Here is a 19,328-nt window from a genome sequence, read left to right as displayed (position 1 = left end):
GTGGGTCTTGACTAGTCTCTCAAAGCACTTCATGATGACGTGAGTGCTACGGGGCAGTAGTCGTTTAGCTCAGTTACCTTACCTTTCTTGGGAACAGGAACAATGGTGGCCCTCTTGAAGCATGTGGGAACAGCAAACTGGGATAATGATTGATTGAATATGTAACATGTTAACACGTTTAAATGTTTTACTCACGTCGGCTGAAGTGAAGGAGAGTCTGCAGGTTTTGGCAGTGGGCCGTGTCAGTGGCACTGTATTGTCCTCAAAGCAAGCAAAGAAGTTGTTTAGGCTGTCTGGGAGCAAGACATCCTGGTCCGCGACAGGGCTGGTTTTCTTTTTGTAATCTGTGATTGACTGTAGACCCTGACACATACCGCTTGTGTCTGAGCCGTTGAATTGCGACTCTACTTTGTCTCTATACCGACGCTTAGCTTGTTTGATTGCCTTGCGGAGGGAATAGCTACACTGTTTGAATTCGGTCATGTTTCCGGTCACCTTGCCCTGGTTAAAAGCAGTGGTTCGCACTTTCAGTTTCGAGCGAATGCTGCCATCAATCCACGGTTTCTGGTTTGGGAATGTTTCAATAGTTGCTGTGGGTACGACATCGCCGATGCACTTGCTAATAAACTCGCTCACCGAATCAGCATATTCGGAACATATCCCAATCCACGTGATCGAAGCAATCTTGAAGTGTGGAATCAGATTGGTTGGACCAGCGTTGAATAGGCTGGGAGCAACAAAATGGAGTTGTGGTCAGCTTTTCCGAAAGGAGGGCGGGAGAGGGCCTTATATGAGCCGCGGAAGTTAAAATAACAATGATCCAGGGTTTTACCAGCCCTGGTAGCACAATCGATATGCTGATAGAATTTAGGGAGTCTTGTTTTCAGATTAGCCTTGTTAAAATCCTCAGCTACAATGAATGCAGCCTCAGGATATGTGGTTTCCAGTTTACATAGGGTCAAATAAAGTTAGTTCAGGACCGTCGATGTGTCTGCTTGGGGGGAATATATGCGGCTGTGAATATAATCGAAGAGAATTCTCTTGGTAGATAAATGCGGTCGACATTTGATTGTGAAGAATTCTAAGTCAGGTGAACAGAAGGACTTGAGTTCCTGTATGTTGTTATGATCACACCACGTCTCGTTAATCATAAAGCATACGCCCCTGCCCCTCTTCTTACCAGAAAGATGCTTGTTTCTGTCGGCGTGATGCGTGAAGAAACCAGCTGGCGGAACCGACTCCGATAGCCTGTCTCAAGTGAGCCATGTTTCCATGGAGCAAAGAACGTTACAGTTTCCTATGTCTCTCTAGAATGCTAACCTTGCTCGGATTTCATCAACCTTGTTGTCAAGAGACTGGACATTGGCGAGTACTATGCTCGGGAGTGGGCGCGATGTGCCCGTCTCCGGAACCTGACCAGAAGACCGCTTCGTCTGCCCCTTTTACGGCGACGTTGTTTTGGTTCGCCAGCTGGGATCCGATCTATTGTCCTGGGTGGTGGGCAAAACACAGGATCCACTTCGGGAAAGTCATATTATTGATCATAATGATGGTGAGTTGACGTTGCTGTTTAATCCAGTAGTGCCTCCCGACTGTATGTAATAAAACCTAAGATTACCTGGGGTACCAATGTAAGAAAAAACATGTAAAAAAAACAAAATACTGCATAGTTTCCTAGGAATGCGAAGCGAGGTGGCTATCTCTGTCGGCGCCGGAGGTTCAGAGTGGCGAGGTAATTACGATATAGCAATTAAACACTGGAGTGATAGATGTGCAGAAGATGAATGTGCAAGTAGAGATACTGGGGTGCAAAAGAGCAAAATAAATAAATAAATACAGTGTGTGAATGAGGTAGTTGGATGGGCTATTTACAGATGGGCTATTTACAGATGGGCTATGTACAGGTGCAGTGATCTGTGAGCTGCTCTGACAGCTGGTGCTTAAAGTTAGTGAGGGAGATAAGAGTCTCCAGCTTCAGCGATTTTTGCAGTTCGTTCCAGTCATTGGCAGCAGAGAACTGGAACGAAGGGCGGCCAAAGGAGGAATTGTCTTTGGGGGTGACCAGTGAGATACACCTGCTGGAGCTAGTGCTGCGGGTAGGTGCTGCTATGGTGACCAGTGAACTGAGATAAGGCAGTGCTTTACCTAGCAAAGACTTGTAGATGACCTGGAGCCAGTGGGCTTGCCGACGAGTATGAAGCGAGGGCCAGCCACGGAAGGAGAGTTGTAGTGTCCAAAGAAGGGCCAGAAGTATACAGAATGGTGTCGTCTGCGTAGAGGTGGATCAGAGAATCACCAGCAGCAAGAGCAACATCATTGATGTATACAGAGAAGAGAGTCGGCCAATGAATTGAACCCTGTGGCACCCCCATAGAGATTGCAAGAGGTCCGGACAACATGCCCTCCGATTTGACACACTGAACTCTATCAGAGAAGTAGTTGGTGAACCAGGCGAGGCAGTCATTTGAGAAACCAAGGCTGTTGAGTCTGCCGATAAGAATGTGCTGATTGACAGAGTTGAAAGCCTTGGCCAGGTCGATGAATATGGCTGCACAGTATTGTCTGTTATTGATGGCAGTTATGATATCGTTTAGGACCTTGAGTGTGGCTGAGGTGCACCCATGACCAGCTCGGAAGCCAGATTGCATAGCGGAGAAGGTACGGTGGAATCCGAAATGGTGGGTGATCTGTTTGTTAACTTGGCTTTCGACGACCTTAGAAAGGCAAGGTAAGATATGGTCCTTCTGTAGCTCAGTTGGTAGAGCATGGCGCTTGTAACGCCAGGGTAGTGGGTTTGATTCCCGGGACCACCCATACGTAGAATGTATGCACACATGACTGTAAGTCGCTTTGGATAAAAGCGTCTGCTAAATGGCATATATTATTATTATTATTATAGATATAGGTCTGTAGCAGTTTGGGTCTAGAGTGTCTCCCCCTTTGAAGAGGGGGATGTCCGTGGCATCTTTCCAATCTTTGGGGATCTCAGACGATCTGCTTGTTGTTTATCTCTCTCTTTGTATGCCACCATATAGGTCCACCCCTGCACTAGAACTTATTTACAGTCCAGCATTGTGTGATTCCGAGTCAAGTACTCTAGCTCAACTGGGAGAGATAAGTGTTTTATATTCCTGATTTTTCATGAGGATCTATTCGACGAACGGCCCCGACAGCGCTGAAAGCCAACGTCTTTAATTCCTTGGATGTGATACGTCTGGTGGCTATCGTTTGGTTATTGTTGTTAACGTCCTGGCAAAGTTACAAAGTTATATAAAAATGCTAGACTCTATTCACAGGATTTTTGTTGTGAGGAGGTCTGATTTAGGAATACAACAAAGGCATCTTAAAAGCCACTCTCATGCATCTCTCTCCCCAGACTCAAAGCCTAATTGCTTTTTGTCTCAACCCCCCCCCCCCCCCCCATTGTTTTCTATAAACTGGGTTTGAAAAATAATTTGTGTGGTTGGGAATTCTTGAAGAACATATTCCACAGAACTGATGGCCTAGACAGAATAGGTCTATCACACCTGGGTCAAAATATTATTCGTATTCTGGGATAGTCCCAAAAGTGTAAACCACCGTCAATTGTCATCGACAAGCTAAAGAAATGTCTCAAATACTGTACTCAGGCCTTCTGATTGCCCTTTTTCCTCCAAATCCCATATCGATATCATATCAGGGTTTGTAAAAGACATTGATTGCAACTGTGTGAATGTTCACTTTTCTGTTCACTCCCATTGCTCTGTGAAGTCCAGACAACTGCTTGCAGATTTCCCATTGGGCAAGGTATGAATGTTCCCTTTGGGCAAGGTATGAATGCTCCCATTGGGCAAGGTATGAATGTTCCCATTGGGCAAGTTATGAATGTTCCCATTGGGCAAGGTATGAATGTTCCCATTGGGCAAGGTATGAATGTTCCCATTGGGCAAGGTATGAATGTTCCCATTGGGCAAGGTATGAATGTTCCCATTGTATACAATGGGAAGCCCATCCACAGTTGATGGCCCATCTGCAGACAATTAAGAACGCTTAAAGTGACAATCAGTCTCCTTTTCATCTAATTTAACACCTTTACTTAATAAAAGGCACATCTCAATAGGTATTCAAGATAAGTCATGACATGGCACAGGTGTGGGGGTGGGCCTTTCCTCTTTTGTTCTCTATTCAAATCAAATGTTATTTGTCACATGCGGCGAGGTAGAGCTTACCGAATACACCTCCGCTGTCTTCAACCAGGATCTCAGCGATCACTGCCTCATTGCCTGTATCCGCCACGGAGCCGCAGTCAAACGACCACCCCTCATCACTGTCAAACGCTCCCTAAAACACTTCTGTGAGCAGGCCTTTCTAATCGACCTGGCCCGGGTATCCTGGAAGGACATTGACCTCATCCCGTCAGTTGAGGATGCCTGGTCATTCTTTAAAAGTAACTTCCTCACCATTTTAGATAAGCATGCTCCGTTCAAAAAATGCAGAACCAAGAACAGATACAGCCCTTGGTTCACTCCAGACCTGACTGCCCTCGACCAGCACAAAAACATCCTGTGGCGGACTGCAATAGCATCGAATATTCCCCGTGATATGCAACTGTTCAGGGAAGTCAGGAACCAATACACGCAGTGAGTCAGGAAAGCTAAGGCCAGCTTCTTCAGGCAGAAGTTTGCATCCTGTAGCTCCAACTCCAAAAAGTTCTGGAAAACTGTGAAGTCCATGGAGAACAAGAGCACCTCCTCCCAGCTGCCCACTGCACTGAGGCTAGGTAACACGGTCTCCACCGATAAATCCATGATTATCGAAAACTTCAATAAGCATTTCTCAACGGCTGGCCATGCCTTCCGCCTGGCTACTCCAACCTCGGCCAACAGCTCCGCCCCCCCCCGCAGCTCCTCGCCCAAGCCTCTCCAGGTTCTCCTTTACCCAAATCCAGATAGCAGATGTTCTGAAAGAGCTGCAAAACCTGGACCCGTACAAATCAGCTGGGCTTGACAATTTGGACCCTCTATTTCTCAAACTATCTGCCGCCATTGTCGCAACCCCTATTACCAGCATGTTCAACCTCTCTTTCATATCGTCTGAGATCCCCAAGGATTGGAAAGCTGCTGCAGTCATCCCCCTCTTCAAAGGGGGAGACACCCTGGACCCAAACTGTTATAGACCTATATCCATCCTGCCCTGCCTATCTAAGGTCTTCGAAAGCCAAGTCAACAAACAGGTCACTGACCATCTCGAATCCCACCGTACGTTCTCCGCTGTGCAATCTGGTTTCCGAGCCGGTCACGGGTGCACCTCAGCCACACTCAAGGTACTGAACGATATCATAACCGCCATCGATAAAAGACAGTACTGTGCAGCCGTCTTCATCGACCTTGCCAAGGCTTTCGACTCACCATATTCTTATCGGCAGACTCAATAGCCTCGGTTTTTCGGATGACTGCCTTGCCTGGTTCACCAATTACTTTGCAGACAGAGTTCAGTGTGTCAAATCGGAGGGCATGCTGTCTGGTCCTCTGGCAGTCTCTATGGGGGTGCCACAGGGTTCAATTCTCGGGCCGACTCTTTTCTCTGTATATATCAATGATGTTGCTCTTGCTGCGGGCGATTCCCTGATCCACCTCTACGCAGACGACACCATTCTATATACTTTCGGCCCGTCATTGGACACTGTGCTATCTAACCTCCAAACGAGCTTCAATGCCATACAGCACTCCTTCCGTGGCCTCCAACTGCTCTTAAACGCGAGTAAAACCAAATGCATGCTTTTCAACCGATCGCTGCCTGCACCCGCATGCCCGACTAGCATCACCACCCTGGATGGTTCCGACCTTGAATATGTGGACATCTATAAGTACCTAGGTGTCTGGCTAGACTGCAAACTCTCCTTCCAGACTCACATCAAACATCTCCAATCGAAAATCAAATCAAGAGTCTGCTTTCTATTCCGCAACAAAGCCTCCTTCACTCACGCCGCCAAGCTTACCCTAGTAAAACTGACTATCCTACCGATCCTCGACTTCGGCGATGTCATCTACAAAATTGCTTCCAACACTCTACTCAGCAAACTGGATGCAGTCTATCACAGTGCCATCCGTTTTGTCACTAAAGCACCTTATACCACCCACCACTGCGACTTGTATGCTCTAGTCGGCTGGCCCTCACTACATATTCGTCGCCAGACCCACTGGCTCCAGGTCATCTACAAGTCCATGCTAGGTAAAGCTCCGCCTTATCTCAGTTCACTGGTCACGATGGCAACACCCATCCGTAGCACGCGCTCCAGCAGGTGTATCTCGCTGATCATCCCTAAAGGCAACACCTCATTTGGCCGCCTTTCGTTCCAGTACTCTGCTGCCAGTGACTGGAACGAACTTCAAAAATCGCTGAAGTTGGAGACTTTTATCTCCCTCACCAACTTCAAACATCAGCTATCCGAGCAGCTAACCGATCGCTGCAGCTGTACATAGTCTATTGGTAAATAGCCCACCCATTTTCACCTACCTCATTCCCATACTGTTTTTATACTGTTTTTTATTTATTTACTTCTCTGCTCTTTTGCACACCAATATCTCTACCTGTACATGACCATCTGATCATTTATCACTCCAGTGTTAATCTGCAAAATTGTAATTATTCGCCTACCTCCTCATGCCTTTTGCACACATTGTATATAGACTGCCCCTTTTTTCTACTGTGTTATTGACTTGTTAATTGTTTACTCCATGTGTAACTCTGTGTTGTCTGTTCACACTGCTATGCTTTATCTTGGCCAGGTCGCAGTTGCAAATGAGAACTTGTTCTCAACTAGCCTACCTGGTTAAATAAAGGTGAAAAAAAATGACTTGGGGATAGAAGCTGTTAAGCTTCTCTGTTGTTCCTAAAGCAAGGGGAAGGCCGGTGACATCACAGATTTCCATCAGACCAATTCCTTGAATGCCCTACTCCTTGAAGTTTGCAGTTTTGTCTAAAAAACATTATTTTGCTCAGAACATTTTTTTTACCCTTTAGTGTACTTCACTGTATTTATACTTGGGATATCGCTTTTAACAGTAAAAGCAAAACAATCGCGAGTCCCCAGGGTTGTATTCATTAGGCACCAAATGGAAGAAAATGTACAAAAATGGGGAGGGACTACCAGACCTCGCCCGAAACTATACGCAATTGTTTTGTTTTCCGTTGCAAAATGTTTTGCTGCGTTGTGCACTTATGAATACGACCCTGCTTTCCCTAATTTCCTTCCTGTCTTCTCTCTCCTCATTTTTTCCTTCTCTCTCCTTAGTAGTTGTTCCCTCGCTGTCGTTGCATCACACCGTTTGTGAAACAGGCTCATTACTCAGGGCCTTTTGCTTAATTATAATTGAATGATCAAATAGCACAGGGACAGCACCGGCCGCTTGCGATGCAAGTTCAATCCAAACAAACCAACACTCAGTTCAACTTCTTTGGGCTTTATTCCTTAGGCATAAAACAGACCAAAACTGTCTGAAACAGCTGGACTTGTCCAATAAGAAATGTACATTTTAATTCTCTGTCGAAAAGACATTTGAAAATGTTTTTCTATCGCACTCCCTAATAAACACAACCCTTGTCACAACTTTGAGCTGTGTTCTGTGTATGAAATGTGCTGAACAAGTAAATAAATAATAATTAATTAATGAATTGACTATTAATTGTCTCATAGGCAACCACTGTGGAGGACATGGAGGCGCGGCTGGACTGCGGCCTGGTTAAAGGTCACGCATACGCGGTGACGGATGTGAAGAAGGTGCGTCTGGGCCAGGGCCTGCTGGCCTTCTTCAAGTCAGAGAAGCTCAACATGATCCGCATGAGGAACCCATGGGGAGAGAAGGAGTGGAGCGGGCCCTGGAGTGACAGGTAAATACACAATACTGTCCCCTTTAGGCCTGAAGGTGGTACTACACAACCATAGAATTAGCATGAGTAGAATGGGTATCCCAATTCATTCTAATTCTCATTCTAATTCTATGTACACATCATTCGTTAATTTTGGTACAGCGCATCAACTCATCTGATTATCAGCTGTCAAACACACCTGGGTACGGAAAGACGATTCTATTCTTCAATGGTGTGCAGTGAATTCTACTAGACGAAAAGCATTTTTTTATGACATCTTGACATTTAAAGCATACTCAATATTTGAAATTTCAAATACTATAAAACTTTTTTCGCATTCCCAAAATGCCCACTATTTAGAACACTAGGTACGGGTATTCGAACACGGACAGAGAATAGGCCATCTGCAAGACATTTCAAGTGTAATTTACTATCCCACCTATAGAGTCAGACAGTCTGGCTGAGACAGTCTGTGCGTAATGGAAGCTTCTCTTCAGAGAGCCTTTACTGCATCGGAAAGACTAGACCATGTAGGAGTATTGAGGTGGAAAGAGAGGTGTTCTCCCTCCACTGAAATGGGGAATGCTTTGTGTGTGTGTGTCAGTGTATGTGTGTATACTTCTTGCTTCTTGTGTCACAGACGCACACTCAAACATGTAAGCTGCACGCACACACTGACACACACCCTAACCTCTCCCCGGAGGAGAATGGAGGAGATTGAAATGAACATGATGTGATAGGATGGGGAGAAGACGAGCATCTCTCTTTCTCCTTCTGTTATGTCCTATTGTTTGTCGCTAGGTTGTGTGACACAGCAGAGATTGTAGGGCTCGCTCATGAAGACAACTGAATTATTGACTAGGTAAAGGAGAGAGATGTTAGTTCCTAAGGGGAAGTGACTGAGTGGTGATATTAAAGGAGTCGTCTCCCTTCATTCATGCAGTCACAATAATGAATAAATCATTTATCTGGGGTTTGATCAAAACTGGAGTTGAAGATTCCATTTCACTGTTTGATGAGGAAGTTGTCACATAAGTTGTGGCACTGGCAGGGATTTGAAAGAAACAAATAAAAATGTATTTTCACATGCACACAGGCGTTCACACACTCTAAGACATACACATGGTGCTGAATTTAGCAATTGAGATTATGTCGTTATCTGTCTCAGTGGTGCTCAATCTCCAATCAAATGTTTATCCCAGTGGTTCTCTGTCATTTCCTGTATGTCGTGCTGTCTAACATGAGGTAATTTCCTGTCTGTGCTCCCAGCTCAGATGAGTGGAAGAAGGTGAGCAAGAGTGAGAGAGAGAAGCTGGGTGTCACCGTGCAGGACGACGGAGAGTTTTGGTGAGGGGAACCACAATACACACAATACACAATACACACACACACACACACACACACACACACACACACACACACACACACACACACACACACACACACACACACACACACACACACACACACACACACACACACACACACACACACACACACACACACACACACACAATTTAACTATTAGTGGCCATTTCCCACACACAGATTTATCCTAGTCTCAGACTAAAAAGCACGCTCAGCGCTATGCTTAATCTGGATCCGGGAAACTAGCCATAGATCGTAAATATATCCTCCCTCCCTTTCCATCCCAGGATGACGTTTGATGACTTCTGCCAGTACTTCACAGACCTGATCCTGTGCCGCCTCATCAACACCTCCTACCTGAGCATCCACAAGACCTGGGAGGAGGAGGTGATGAGGGGCTCATGGGTCCCCCGCCAAGATCCCCTGAGGAACCGCTCTGGGGGCTGCATCAACCACAAGGCTACCTTCCTGCAGAACCCACAGGTGGGGTGCATGGGGGTGGATGGAAGTGGGGAGAGTGTGGGTGGATGGTATGAGGTTGGATGGGAGGGTGTGTGTACTGTGTACTGTGCCTTTGCATGTTTAAAATGTAAATGTACTGTATTTGATTGGAAGAGTGTTTGGATCAGTGTGTTTATGTGTGTTTGTCTCTCTCTGCAGTTTGTGTTTGATGTGAAGAAGGTAGAGGACGAGGTGTTGATCGCCCTGCAGCAGAAGGAGAGGAGAGCCACCACCAAAGAGGGCAAAGGAGATAACCTGGCCATAGGCTTTGACATTCACCGGGTACATACATACATACGCACGCACGCACTCACTCCACATGAATGTTTAATTGAACCTTTTGCCTCTTGTTATGTACCCTCCCATCCTCTAGGTGGAACTGAACAGAAAGTACCGCATGCACATGTCCCAGCAGAAAGTGGCGGGCTCCATCTACATCAACTCGCGCTGCGTCTTCCTCAGGAAGGAGCTCAAAGAGGGTCGCTACGTCATCATCCCCACGACTTTTGACCCCAGGCAGCAGGGTGACTTCCTGTTGCGGGTCTTCACCGACGTGCCTTCAGACTGCAAGTAAACCAGCCGGCCGACATGCAGCCCCACCCCCACCCCCCTGACCTCCTGACCATTACAAAGGGATAGCCAACATTAAAGGGATAGTTCACTGGGATTGTTAAATTAAATCGAACAGTATTATTTTTTTCTATGATTGCTTAATTTGAATCAGTTGAAACTGATAAAAAATATTTTTAAAATTATAGAAACGTATCAAATGTAACTGGTGTGCATGTTAAAGGGATAGTTCAATTTTTAAACTTTTTTCGTATTTTAAGACTTCAAGAAAGTGAACTTTCCCTTTAACATGCACACTAGTTGAATTTGAATATTTCTGTCAAATAATATTTGCTTTTTGATCAATTTAAACTGATTCTCTAAGTGGACCCAATACTTTTTTTTCACGTAATTTGTCATCCACTGCCATTGTACTCATCTAAATTAATAACACCCATATTCACTTTCTTTCCTTCCCCCACAGAGAGTTGAACCTAGACGAGCCCCCCCAGACGTGTTGGACGGGCATGTGTGGTTACCCCCAGCTGGTCACCCAGGTCCACGTTCTGAGTGCAGAGGGACTCCAGGGCCAGGACTCTAATGGGGGTAAGCTAGTAAGGTTACTGTAGGAAATAGTAGGCCTATAGTAAAGTAAGATATGTATGTATGTATGCACCCATGTGGTTGGGAGGTTTTGGGAGCTGACATGCATATACCCTTTTCACATTACTGGGCCGAGCTATATTAGGGGTAACTTGAGTTTTAGTGTCTTTTGTTATTGTGTGTATGGGTTTATGTGTGTGTGCCACAGATTGCATTTCAAAGTAATGCAAGGCCTAAACTTTTCTGGTCATACACAGAGCTGCACTGTCTCAATCCCAACAAGAAGAGGCACCTGGCCAAAACAGGAGGTACTTCAGCACCACCTAGTGGCTAGGGGTTTAGCTACAACTAGACATAATGCACAGTTAGTCCAATAGGCTTTGGCTCAGCCCAGAAACAACCCCTAACCCCTAGCTTCATGTAGATCTGAGAGGATTGGATAGGTATAAGCAATTTGGTAGTAGTTCTTCCTAGCACTCTGATAGGTCTAGGAAGATTTTTTGTCACATGGCTGAAACTTATGCCCTCACTTTCAGATCTACACAAGTACATATAGTCTTCAATAGTTCCCCCTCCCCATATCCTCTACCTACTTACTAGCGCAAGCAACTAAAACCCTTTTCCACCTACCTGTCAGAGACCTGTCTGATTACTGGTTGGTCTGATGGCCAGAGAAGGGTGGCACGTAGCCTAGCGGTTAGAGTATTGGGCCAGTAACCAAAAGGTCACTGGTTTGAATACACGAGCCGACAAGGTGAAAATTGTGTCGATGTGCCCTTCAGCAAGGTGCTTAACCCTAATTCTCTCCAGGGTATAACACATTTCACCTATCCGGTGTAAGGGACAATACAACAACATATTATTGATTAATTGATTGATTGATTGATTGATTTATTAGACTAGACCTAGAGTTGGTTTTGTCCTGCAAAATTGAGTACATTGACACGGTGATTGACAGCTGTCCCGCTTCCCTCCCTCCCTGTCCTTCCTAGCCTCTGACCCGTACGTCATCATCACCTGTGAGGGGGAGCGGGTGCGCTCACCGGTGCACAAGGACACACGGAGCCCCAACTTCGACGTCAAAGGCCTGTTCTACCGCAAGAAGCCAAAGGAAGGCATCCACATTGAGGTGAGCACAGACGGAGGAGAGGAACTTTTCCTTGTCTGTCCGTCTTTGTGTTCATATGTATCCCTCTATCTCTTGAATCTGTTTTGTTCAAACCTTTTTTTGTATCACTGTTTTCCTATGCTCTCTCTCTCTTTCTCTTTGTTCTCTTTCAAATCCCCCTCTCTTTCCCCTCTACATTTGGGCCATACCATAATAGATCTACAATAAGAATGTGATTGTGGATACCTTCCTGGGTCAGGTGACCCTGTCCAGTGACCCGAACGACCGGCAGGTGCAGCACACGCTCCACCTGCGCGACAAGGGCAATCGACAAGACAACGACCTCCCAGGCACAGTCACCGTGCGCCTCATCACCTGCACCACACTCATCAACATATGACGTCCCTTCCGTCTCCGCTCTCGCCATGGAATGTCGGAGCTTTACCTTTGACCTTTGTCATCATGGCAACCTTTTGCCTCCCCCTCCCCTCCCCACCACTAAACCAAGCATGGCAATTAACCTGTTAACCCTGGGATCTAGCTCCACCTGACCCAGGGCTCCCCTAAACATATACAGACACAGCTTGGTGTCTTTTTTCTCTTTCTCTTTCTCTCTCTCTCTCTCGCTCTCTTTCTCTCACACACACACACACACACACACACACACACACACACACACACACACACACACACACACACACACACACACACACACACACACACACACACACACACACACACACACACACACACACACACACACACACACACACACACACACACACACACAGTGTCTGAATACCTGTACTTGCATTCTAAATAGTAGGTAAATAGTAGTAGTATGCGAAAATATAAAGTTTCATAGTATTTGACAAACAGTATGCTTTAAAACTTAGTGTGCTTTAATTGCCAGGATGCCATACTGATTTCATTTTTTCATCTAGTATAATTTGCTGCACACTATTGAGGCAGAGAAGCATAATTTCAGACCCACGTGTGATTGACAACAGCTGATAATAATCTATTCATCAGAAAAGAGGACGGGCTGTACCAAAATGAACGAATAGCGGGAACTAACTGATTAGATGACGCATTCTCAGTGTGGGTGAGTCTAGTATGCTGATATGTTCCTTACTGCATACATATACTAAACAGTACATTCTTAATAGTATGTAGCATGATTAGCACACAGTATTTAGTTTTAGTAAGTAGTAGACAAGACAGATTTCAGAAACAACCACACACTCCTATCTCTCTACATGCCTTCAACTCTCCCACACACACACACATACCTTTTAACATGCGCCTGCACTCCCCAGTGTCACTAAGGGCTATGCATCGCCTTAAGGCTGAGTGGGTCTCTTTAGGACCCTGTGTCTTTTTAGGACCAGCCATATGTTGGGTGGGAGGGGGTCATGGTATTGGGTGGTATACTGGGACCCCTCTATCCATCCTATTCGCTGAGTGTTTTTTACTCTGTCTCTTGACTGATGTCGCAGCCCCATTGTAGTCCCAGAAAGACCATATCATCAGCCGTTACTGTTTCTTCCATCAGTAACTGGGTGTCATTTGGGATGCAACCTCTGTCTATCATCCACTTTCTATAGTCCCCACAAAACAAGCCAACTACCAAGAAAGTGACGCCAAAAGCACCGATGACCTCCCGTGTGGGGGCTGCTGGTGTTTATGTGAGTGTAGCCTTGCCTCCTCCCCCTTCCATCCCATCCATCCCCCTTTCCTCCTCCCACTCCCCTCGGACTACGCTTCGAGTTTAGCATGGCTAAAAAAGACTGCCTGCATTGCACACACACACACACACACACACACACACACACACACACACACACACACACACACACACACACACACACACACACACACACACACACACACACACACACACACACACACACACACACACACACACACACACACACACACACACACACATAGCTTAGCTGTGGAGCTCCGCCTGCCATAATCAAGTGCTTTACGGGACCAAAGACAGATCAGGCTTTCCCTTCTCTCTCTCTCTCTTGCCGGCGCCAGTCGCCACTGTGCCACGTCAATCGGTCTTCTCTATGGCAACGCCACTGCCTGACACTTCCTGAGTCCAGGGACTCCTGTCATGTGACCTGGGCTCTCGACTTGTGGGCCTTTGAATCATGTGACCCAAGAAACAGTAGCTGTTGTCCCTCTGTCTGCGTAAATCAGTTGTGTGTGTGGAGGGGGGGGGGGTGAGTGTGGGTTGGGTGTGCATGTTTGCGAACATACATTTATACGTGTGTTATGTCTGTGCCCTTGGACACATCATGCACCTCACTTAGTTCTGACTGGCTCACGGGCTTGGCTGGATATAGGGATGAGTGGAAGAAGAGAGAGAGCGAAGGACGGAGAGAAGAGCGGGAGGAAATCCGTCTGTCGACTCCTGCCATAAACAACCTGTGCCATAGCCTTGATCCTGGCTCTGACTCCGTTATGATTCTATACTGTTCCAGAAAGAAACACAGACATTTTGGATTAGCATCACTGTAAACTCAGTGCTATTTGAAATGGTAGTTTGAAAAGTGTGGCTTTTTGTCTTGCCAAGACTGAGAGAGACTATGTCTTCATACAGAACCATCACTGGTACAAACAGTTAGCATATCTTCTCATGTAGGTCATGTCGTGCTCTTTTGACCTGCTTTCCACAGGCTAATTATCTCAATCTTTGACAGTGGCAAGCGTTGGAGATAAAAGAGATGCGCTATGTTGTCATGTTGAGTATCTTTTCAAAAGTGTTATATGATTGCGGAGACTTTTGGGGAACAGGATCTGATAGTATGTCTGTGTACGTCTTTTTAAAATAATTGATTGTTTACAGCATCGTCGAGAGGATCGGTCAAGAAACAACGACAGATCAGTTGTGAATCATTCCCAAGACATTTCTTTGTTGAATGTAATGCGGAGAGCATCGACCAATCTCTCTGTTTATCAAACCATCAAGCCCTTTTACTTGTTTACTTGTGTTTTTTCCAGCGCCTTTTTTTCATTACTTGAACAACAATGGCATTTGTACATTTTTCAAAACTTTTATTGTCACATTTGTTTAATTATACTGAACAAAAATATAAACGCAAAATGCAATATAGTTCATATAAGAAAATCAGTCAACTTAAATCATTGGAGTCTGGTGGCGGGAGCTATACGAGGACGGACACATTGAAATGGAATGAATGAAATGGAGTCAAACATGTGGTTTCCATATGTTTGATGTGTTTGATACCGTTTCATTTATTCTATAGGAGCCCGTCCTCCTATAGCTCCTCCCACCAGCCTCCACTAATTTAAATACATTAATTAGGCCCTAATCTATGGAGTTCACATCTTTGCAGGGACGCAGCCATTGGTGCTCCTGGGAGGGCATAGGCCCATCCACTTAGGAGCCAGGCCCACCCACTGGGGAGTCCACAAAAGGGCTTTATTACAGACAGAAATACTCCTCAGTTTCATCAGCTGTCTGGGTGACTGGTCTCAGACGATCTCGCAGGTGAAGAAGCCAGGAGGTCCTGGGCAGGTGTACACGTGGTCTGTGGTTGTGTTGCAGGTTGGACGTACTGCCAAATTCTCTAAAACGATATTGGAGGAGGCTTATGGTTGAGAAATTAATATTAAATTATCTGGCAACATCTCTAGGGAACATTCCTGCAGTCAGCATACCAATTGTACGCTCCCTTAAAACTCGAGACATCTGTGGCATTGTGTTGTGTGACAAAACTTCACATTTTAGAGTGGCCTTTTATTGTCCCAAGCACAAGTTTCACCTGTGTAATGATCATGCTGTTTAATCAGCTTCTTGATATGCCACACCTGTCAAGTGGAAGGATTATCTGGGCAAAGGAGAAATGCTCACTAACAGGGATGTAAACAAATTTGTGCACACAATTTGAGAGAAATAAGCTTGGAACATTTCTGGGATCTTTTATTTCAGCTCATGAAACATGGGAGCAACACTTTACATGTTACGTTTAGATTTGTATTCAGTATAATGAATGTGTCTTAGATTGTTTTTAATCATATGTCTTTAATCATATGTCCGTGTCCTTGTATTGTTCTTCTATTGTTACTATTCCATACTTCTTTATTCTTTCTTTCTTCAATGTGGGAAACAAACGGTATTGTAAGAATCAGCATGTTTACACTATCGCACATCATATCAGAATCACATCAAGAGGTTTGAAATGGTCCCTTTACAGGTACTAATCAGTGACACCCACCATTCATGATGATATAAGCTTTTAGTATTAATGATCATTTGTAAGTTCAAATGACGAAAGCGCTATTTAAATGCTGTGTGACATATGTCCTTCTATTGTGTTGAGTTGCAGACTAAGGCAGAAAGACAGGTGGTTGTTTAAAAAACATTGGGTAGTGGTATGATAGATGGTTTTCGCTAATGGTTTAATTAAATTTGACAGGTATAATACTTTATTACTTGTTATAAGCGCTATGAATCTTTTAGTTTATAATTTCTTGTTATATAAGGCTTAAAATAGATTATGTCTCTATGAAGGACATTTTCAAGTTACTCATATTGACTGTAATTTATTCAGGATAATTTTGAGATGATAATAACAAGACATTATAGATGCTTATGACAAGTGTTACAATGCATTATAACCATGTTATAACGCATGACGAGGCTGTATGGAAGTTGAATTTCTTATTGTTTCCCTCAAAGTTTGGCTTTATTGTTAGCAATCAATCAATAGATAATCAATTTTAATGATATCACAATCCATTTCTTAACTCATGAAACCAAACACCCCTTCGTTTTAGGCTAAAAATATGCTTTCCCTCATGGGTGTGGGAGTGGTGTGCTCCTCTCGGTCTGATGAGGTCATTTCTGGGCAATATTTCTTCCATTTAGGGGATGCTTTTTGACTCAAGATCCCCCCTAGAGGTCAACGTTCTGTACAGTCTCTTTAAGTAATGTGTTACAGAGAGTCTAAAGCTATGGACTGTATATCATGGTAGAGAGAGGTAGAGGTAACAGTGATAGAGTGCCATAGAGCAGATGCAGGTGTGGCAGGATTAAAAGACATTGTGCCAAGCCAAGTAGATTAGTCTTTCATGGTAGGGGAAGGAGAGGTTTTCGTGCCAAAAGGGGAATGGTTAGTTGGCTGTTGCCACGATGTGGCAACGTGTGCCCATTCAGCCAGACTGGCACTCGGTTCTACTCGAATCAGGGGCACCAGTGGTGGGCAAGTTTGCAGCAGCAGCCATTTTGGTTATTTGTAAAACTCAGTTTCACAACATTGTTGTGCACCCCACATACAAACAATGTCTGAAGTTGGCTAATTAACCCAAGTCCCTATCATCAGCTAATGCTGTATTGCAAGTTCTGTTCTGACCATATCTGAACCATTTCAGGCCTCAGGACCAAGGGGTTGTATCACATAGGGTAGACCATTGCTGGTCTTTTTAACTCATGTGAAGTATGTGCCACATATGTGCCAAAATAGAACTGAGGAAAAAGACTGTTGTACTGTAGAGATGTGTTTTGATGCTTAGAGTTCTACTGTAAATGAACTTTGTTTGCTACACTGGTGGACGTACAAGTAGCTATTTCAACATTGTGAGACTTTTCAGACCTTTTACTTTCCAATATGCTTTATTTTGTGTCTTTGACAAAAATGTATGATGTTTGTGATCTCATTGCATTCTTATCATTTGCCAAAAGCAACAGTCACTCAAGGTACAATTGGTTTACCCTGGGTGGGCGGAGTTTCAATTCACTGATCTGGTTGCCTGATTAGCATTGTTGTATGGGTTTTCTGGTGGCCCATGCCAAATGTAAAAAGTACAAAAAACACATCAGAACATTCAGAACTTTGGCCAGTTTTATATCAAGCCAATAACACCGACGCATGTAGCAAACGACTTCAAATCAGCTCACACAGTTTGATTTTCAAAGATAATATATTTTTATTCAAAGTGTTGTAAACATTGTTACTACTTTGATGCAGCTTATGTTGCATAATTGCATGTATTTGACAGATTCTGAACATTTGAATTCAGCATTCTAAACAGTATGTACTGTATATGAAAGTGGCAGCAACCAAAGTGTTTGTCCACTACTGTGACAGATGTAGATATATTGTGACGAACACGAACACCCTATCACCGAACCCAATAACAATATCACATGTTAAGGATAGGATCATTACACTACTCCTTCCATTTCAGAAAACATGTCCCCTTCTGCACTATCACAAGGTCTGCGTCTTACAGGACAACGTTTCGAAGGCCATGAGCACTATCCCACTTCTGACACCAGTTTGATAAACTTGGAAGTAGTGCTAAGTCCCTAGCGGGCTGTAAACTCTGAGTTTAAAGACAAGCACCCAATCCACAATCACAATAGGGATATCCCAGTTGGGAGGGATTGTACAATATATTCCAGACATTTATTTCAGAGGTAAGAGCATAATAGAGACATTTAAGGCAATATTCCGTGACAATACTTGTAAGATGGATACTTATCTAGTTACGTTTTTAAACAAACAACGTTTCATCATTGTTGGACGTGGACAACCTGAAAAATGTGAGGAATACCGAAAACGTATGATTGCAGAGTCTTTGTGTGTTCACGATTTATTTTGATTTTGTGTTTTTATCAAAGCCTGCGTAATGGCAAAACAGTACTTTATATGTTTCAGTTGAACACATACGTCAACATGGTGCAATGATTTACATAGGTTAGCTCGTTTAGCTATCCTTGGAGCTGCCTTGAGCTCGTTTGCCTGCATACTGCTGCATGTTAAGGACATTGGTCATGAAACTTCATTAACAGTTGTGCCAGGTGTTACATCATCTTTACGATAGCATAATGTATACTGTATGACATTGCTGACTCAAATTTACCAAGACAAGTGACACCTGTGTTCTTATCATTGGCGGCCATGTTTTCCAATATGGAGTCTGATGCGTTTGACAAATGAGCTTGTGATTCTCTTGTACTTTTCTGCCAATGTTTATTAATTTGAGACTAGAATATACTGCATGGTGAAACTTACAGAAGATACTATGGTCTTTATAACAAGTGTCTTTTATTATCAATATTTTGTACTCTTGCTAATTTTATATATCCACTTAAACTTGTGTTCTCTACGCTTATATGTTTACTAATAGCTAGACATCGAAAGGCTGTATCTTATGTACTGTATGCTTGTCTGTGTGTCTTTTTTTGTTACCGTATGCGTTTGTTCGATTTGATTCTCAGTTACACTGCGGTTATTTTCTAGTTATTTTACAGTGATCTGGAAATTATTTATTTTCATTTTGTATTTTATGTCAACTTGTGGCATGA

General features: G+C 44.2%; 1 protein-coding gene across 1 annotated transcript in view; it reads left to right on the top strand.

Annotated features, from left to right (window-relative positions):
- The window catches only part of LOC123994814 (calpain-5-like), a 57,275-nt gene extending 44,659 nt beyond the window's left edge, over positions 1-12,616 (top strand). Inside the window, exons 5-12 of the mRNA XM_046297827.1 lie at positions 7,676-7,869; positions 9,118-9,195; positions 9,504-9,699; positions 9,877-9,999; positions 10,091-10,287; positions 10,751-10,872; positions 11,862-11,998; positions 12,195-12,616. Of these exons, the coding sequence (XP_046153783.1) occupies positions 7,676-7,869; positions 9,118-9,195; positions 9,504-9,699; positions 9,877-9,999; positions 10,091-10,287; positions 10,751-10,872; positions 11,862-11,998; positions 12,195-12,377 (1,230 nt within the window). The 3' untranslated portion in view covers positions 12,378-12,616. The remainder of the gene's footprint in view (positions 1-7,675; positions 7,870-9,117; positions 9,196-9,503; positions 9,700-9,876; positions 10,000-10,090; positions 10,288-10,750; positions 10,873-11,861; positions 11,999-12,194) is intronic.
- The last annotated feature ends 6,712 nt before the right edge of the window (positions 12,617-19,328 follow it).

This window comes from Oncorhynchus gorbuscha, linkage group LG02, assembly GCF_021184085.1.
Source record: "Oncorhynchus gorbuscha isolate QuinsamMale2020 ecotype Even-year linkage group LG02, OgorEven_v1.0, whole genome shotgun sequence".
In the NCBI taxonomy this organism is placed as follows: Eukaryota; Metazoa; Chordata; class Actinopteri; order Salmoniformes; family Salmonidae; genus Oncorhynchus; species Oncorhynchus gorbuscha.
Note: the sequence above shows the minus strand (reverse complement) of the source record. Positions and strands in the feature narration are given on the sequence as shown.